The sequence below is a fragment of the Amblyomma americanum genome, chromosome 1 (genome assembly GCF_052857255.1).
Source record: "Amblyomma americanum isolate KBUSLIRL-KWMA chromosome 1, ASM5285725v1, whole genome shotgun sequence".
NCBI lineage: Eukaryota > Metazoa > Arthropoda > Arachnida > Ixodida > Ixodidae > Amblyomma > Amblyomma americanum.
Genome location: NC_135497.1, coordinates 106702525 through 106708524, shown reverse-complemented (window position 1 = coordinate 106708524; position 6000 = coordinate 106702525). Strand labels below are relative to the sequence as shown.

At 47.8% G+C, this 6000-nt stretch overlaps 1 protein-coding gene across 1 annotated transcript in view; it reads right to left on the bottom strand.

Annotated features, from left to right (window-relative positions):
- The window catches only part of LOC144113405 (uncharacterized), a gene marked incomplete in the record, with an annotated part of 138421 nt that overhangs the window by 48038 nt on the left and 84383 nt on the right, over positions 1 to 6000 (bottom strand). Inside the window, 1 exon segment of the mRNA XM_077646462.1 lies at positions 3003 to 3113. Coding sequence (XP_077502588.1) covers positions 3003 to 3113 — 111 coding nt within the window.

Here is a 6000-nt window from a genome sequence, read left to right as displayed (position 1 = left end):
TCTCTAATTGCGATCAGGTGCCTATTGGTAATAGTTAAAAAGTTAACTATTAGAATTTAGTTAATCACTTAGCTAGTTAAGATGATTCGCCTGTTTCTTGACGTCCGCCAACACACATATTACTATGCCGCAAATTGCTGCGCGTTACCTCAAAAACCTTATTTTAAAAATGAGTAATCACCTTCCCTGAAACACATCATTATATATATATATATATATATATATATATATATATATATATATATATATATATATATATATATATATATATATATATATATATATATATATATATATATATATATAAAGAGAGAGAGAGTGTAGAGTGAAGTAAGCACTTCTCAAATACATTTATTGTCGACGTTTCGGCCGCGGTGCGTTCTTGAAGACACGTGTGTGTGTGTGTGTGTGCGTGTGCGCGCGTGTGCGTGTGCGCGCGCGCGTGTGCGTGCGTGCGTGTGCGTGTGTGTGTGTGTGTGTGTGTGTGTGTGTGTGTGTGTGTGTGTGTGTGTTGCGCCCAACCACTGTGGCCTTCTTTACTTCTATTTCGATTTTACGCGATCCTTAATTTACAATTTCCAGACTGAAGAGCCAATTTACTAGACTGCGCATATTACATACGGAGTGCGGTGCACGCCCAACGTTATGAGATGCGTCATTTGAGTTCGAATCTTAACACGCACCTTTTTACAGTCACGTGTAAATGCGGGTTACAAACTAGCGAGACTTCTTTTTTCTTTCTTTGCTCTCCTTGTTTTCTGGCCGTGGAACTTGCCTTCAATACAAAATCTAGCATGTAATATTAAATGAATGACTTTCTGCGCCATCTAGGTATCTGAAATAAAGGCGTGCGGGCCGACGCGGGAAAAGGAAGGCAATAACCGGATGTCTCCCCGCTCTCTACTCTCTTGCACCGATCTGCTTATGGCTAATAGAGCGAAAAAGAAAGGTTGTACCAGAGGCGGGGAAAAAGAAACAAGAAGCGAGTCCCTTATTTCCCCATCAAACGCGGTCGTGGCAAGGGACACAGCGATATGAAGACAAGCCTGACTGCTCACTCGAAAGGTGCGAAACGACCCGTCGTACTTTTCATCCCCCCCCCCCCCCCCCCCCATTCCGCCAGCGCTTTCTTCTTTCTCTCCCCCGGGGCACCGAAGACACGGTCTCGGAGGCGCGCATTCCTGGCGCATTTCCCGGCCGCTGCGATGAGAGCGCCCCCTTTCTCTGCACCATCGCGCTCCCTTTCCGGGCGAGGCGATCGAGCGTGCGGCCCCCCATTTCAGCCGCTAATGCCCCGCTGGCAGCAACGAGAGCCAGCAGAGCGCGAGGAGGAGTGCTCAATCCATCGTCGGGATTCTCCGATGCGGCCGCTCCTCGCGAGCGTCCATCTGGAGACAAGAGCGATCCTTGTTTGGCTGCCGACCGCTCATTGCCGCTTGCTATACGGTCCCCCGGCCGCCGCGGGGAGACGTGGCTGTTAAATGAGTGACGCCGCGAGAGGGAGCCATCGGTGGCGCTGTCTGAGTGCCTTCCACGTAATGCGGGGATATCGGCTATGCGGCGGAGGGGGCCTCCGCCCACCTTCGAGAGACCGGCACGATCGAGCGGGACAAATTCGTGCCCCGGACGCGTGAGCGCGCTCCTTCCCGCGGCGGCGGCCAGTTCCGGCAGCTGGATGACGCATGGCGGCCAATCCCTCTCTTTTTTACTCTTTTTTTTTTACTCTGGCTCCTCTCTCGGTGCACAGACGCACGCACGCACGCGCTCTATGAGGCCAAAACCACCGGCTCTCGGTCGCACCCGGGGGCAGAGGTAGGTCCCATAAATCGGGCGCGGGAGCAGCCCTGCTCGGTTTCTCTTTTCCTACGCAGCACACTCCGGCAGTGTGCCGGCGACGCCGCTCCAGTTCATTCCTCCGGTGCGTGTCGTGGAAATATGTAATTTAATGTTTCACCTATAACGGGTTTATACTTTCACAACACAACTGCCGCGAACTCCGCCCCTAATGCAGAGGCGTTAATGACAAGCTGGGAGGGCGGCTTTTCGTAGAGAGCCTTCAACTTGTCCCACTTATGTGCACGCTCATGCTGACACGGCGGCGAAATCAGCCTTTAAGCGCCCTGTGGTTTCGATCCCATCTAGGCCGGAACTTGCCAGCTCTGAGGTTTGTTTTCTGATTAATAGCACTTTTTATGCCTCTGGAGCGCAATGCTTTATCGATTATGGCTGCTACAAGTCCGATCGACGTGAAGTATTTTGAAACCCTTACTGTTGGATTTCCAATTTTTTAGACCTTTACCTGTGCAGGTCTCCTCTAGCGGTTTCCCTTTGTCCTGTGCTGAATCCGAAACTGCGCAGCATTTTCTACTCTCCTGTCGCCGCTTCATCGGGGGCCATATCTTGTGACAGTTCGGCTATGAGGTTTCATCCAATGCTTGTCTTTCGCCTTGGCAGCGTAATCCTGTATTGGTAACCTTAACATTTCATGCTTAGTCATTATAGCGGCACTGAGACAGACCGTCCGTTTCATAGGGTGGGACGGCGACACACAGGAGGTAACGTTAGTTCATCAGCTCGGCGGGCGAACGGCAAAACACGAGCGCCACATGTATTTGCACAATTTACATAGTATGTGCCCTGAATCGCGCAACGGTTGGAGGTGATGAATCGACGATTTGGATATCAGGAAAACAGCACCCGCAATGACGGTGAACAAATAGCACTTGATTGGATCGAACTCAAAACTGAACCTCCCGGGAACTGACACTGACGTCTGCGCCGTTCGCGTTGATGGTGCTGCTAGATGAACTAGTGCTTGACCCTCTACGGCGTCCAGTGGCGCGCCTCAAGTCAGTGCCGATGGCTACCACCTTTTCGGTCTTCGTCATCGGAGCTTGTCAGCGATGCGGTTGCCGTTGCGGTAGGCGCGCGCCTCGACGGCCTGGCGCTCCTTCAGGCAACTCCGCAGCACATCTGAGTCCGCCTTCCCAAACCGGGCTCACCTTGAGCGCCGCCCATCGCTCCGAGCACCCTGACGATTCGCAGTCCGGAAGGGCCACGCTGCAGTAGGCCGGCATGTCCGGGAGTCCAGTGTGATGGCAGACTGCGGGCAGCTGAACAGGGAAAACACCTCGTCAGGAGCCGAACGGGGCGGCATTTCCAGAGTGGCGGCTGGTCATCGCGCAAAGACACGTGAGATGCGTGATTTTCATTTTCTGGGCGGCCTGAAGATTAATGGCATAAATAATGGTGCAGTTTTCAAAATAGCCAGTACTGACCGCCGCGCGCCCGCTCTGCGCGCTCTTCTTGTGCACGCCATCCTCGATGCTAAAAAAATTGCAACACTGGGAATTATTATTATTATTATTATTATTATTATTATTATTATTATTATTATTATTATTATTATTATTATTATTATTATTATTATTATTTCGTTTGATAGCACGAAGGCACATAGAAGAAAACAGAAAAAAAAAAGGAAAACGAACAGGATAGCATGGTGCTGCCACATGACGCCAAGAAGCTTGCACTCTCAAGTATTCTCAATAACTTGTAGCAAGCTCACTAATTTAGCTTTCAGAAAGATGCATTTCATGTCGAAATGGAACAGCGCAAAGAGACAGGAGTACAACACAGCCCGGTGACGACACACACGCGGCAGTGTGTGTCGTAGGCTGTCTCGGCGCCGTCTATTTCTCTCCGCTGTTTCCCTTTCGATATGCATTCAAATCAACTTGCCCAACTCTTCATCCAGTCAAAATGTCGTGGTTGCCACCAGCAACGTCTCAATGTCACGAAAAGACAGCTTTGAGCAATGTTCTCCCAGTCCTTCGGTTCATTTGTCTTGCTGGCCGGATGCCTGATTTCACTTCCATCTCGATAGAGGAGAAATTAAAAAGGCGCTCTCATGCAACCGACGTAAGCGCACTTTAAAGTGCCCCAGGTGGTCGAAATTAAACCGGAGTACTGCCCTATGGGGGGTCCTCATAGCCCGCGTGTCGCTTCGGGACGTATAAACACTACATTTTATTGGGACTTTCAGTAGAACGGTTTGCCCTGGGTTTGTTAGTGCGCTGTCTTTCTTACGCAATAATCCTGCGATTTTTTTATCACTGTGCTCTTATCCAAACGCGTCTAATGAATCGCAGATATTGCGTGTGTTCACATCTTTGGTTCCGACAAATGCAGGATTCATGTCTTCTGAGAAACAGGCGAGAATATGGGACAGAATTCGAACCCCACCCGTGTCTGTTACGGAGAAGAGAGGCATTGCACCCCCCCCCCCGCCCCTCTTTTTTTTTTTTCCTCTGTGCGCACACTTCTTTGTAGACCCAAGAAAGACAGCTGTATAGGTTTTTTTTTTTTTTGTAGCCGTATGACTGCGTTTGGGTGGGCGCTAATGAGCAACTGCTCACATCACTGAAATCTATTCCACCTTGGGGATTCCTTTATAAGCCCCGACTAGCACCTTCTAGTTTCACTTGCACGCGAATTTTTAAACGTACGCGTGACGAAAACACTCGTGATGACCTCATAGCTGATGCACCGTCTCTGCCAAAAGTGACCAGGCTGCATGGTTCGCTTCTCAGTCCTATAGCGGAGCACGTATGCCAGCCATCAAGCTCCAAATCTCTGTAAGGTAAGCAGAATCCTTGTCCTCACCTTTCGAAACCTTTTGGTATTTAGGGAAGCCGTTAATGACTCGCTATATGAGTGAGAAGCAAACCATCTACCTGGTTACATCTGGCAGAACGGTACATGCGATGTTAGACAACTGCAACAAAGGCGGATGCAGCAAAACGATAAGTAAAAAAAAAAAGAAACTCTGTAGCGGCGCTATAGAATGGCGTATACGGATTATGCTTACAGACTACTACAGAATCGTCATTCGCTTACCGTTTTTTCACAACAAAACCATATTTGCCTGGGTAGCTCTGAAGCTGCAACTTTTTTATTGCACACGAAGCTGTGTACGCCGTTCCTGAAAGTCATGACTTGCGACGTTGAAAAGGCTAAAATAACAGTAAAGCACCCTTTGCAAAGAAATGGTCACGGTGCATGACGGGCAGAAGTTGCAGGCGAGATGTAGACTCCGGGTTAACTTCTTATGGAGTTATGAAGTATATCGTACCACTGCATCACAAGCAGTGTAGAAAACCTGCAACTTCTAACTTCATTCCATGTTAATTCGTTTCTTTTAATGCTCCCACATGCTGTAACTAAATTGTTTCTGAAGCGTACAAATCTGAAAACATGGCTTCTTGAACAATCATATGACCTCATTTTATTTCTTATGCGTCAATTTCTTGTCGGGTCGATTACATGGGAGATCCTAAATTTTTCCTAGCGAGAAAATAACATTATCAGCCATTTCACTTCGAGCTTCAATATGAGTGGCGCAAGAAATAAATATGGCACCGGGCAATATTAAACTGACGCACTGTTCTCAGCTTCGACTTGAAGCAACGTGTCTACTTCACCGATATCACTACAACACGGCGATTCAAGAGCACGAATCGCTCAAGTTAATGAGTTTCCTGCATTTCAAGGAAATGATTGACCTGTAGAAGCTCGGTGCATGAATAACAGTTCCGACTTAGGCTGGCAGTTGATATGAGGTGCTAAAATAAGGAATCTCAAATTTCTTAAACTTCATCTTTGCAACATCCTCCAGCACTGTAACGAGAACACATATCGAAGTTCTCAGAACATTTAGAACAGGCAAAATTCGCATAATAAATATGATTCTATCAGCCATTATTTCATTACACTCGTACTTGTAACCAGCATTTTAGTTTGTTCCTTTGTACAGCGTAATAAAGTGAAAATTTTGGCCGCTCTAAGCGCTTTAGCAGGTATTCTGAAGAAAGTTTTATATTACCTCTCGCTACGGAATAGCGAGAATAAAAAAAAAACGCAACACACATGGAAAATTTTCAGATTTTCCGCTCGTTGGCAAAGGAGGCCTGACTCAAAACTACTCCCCTCAATCACTTC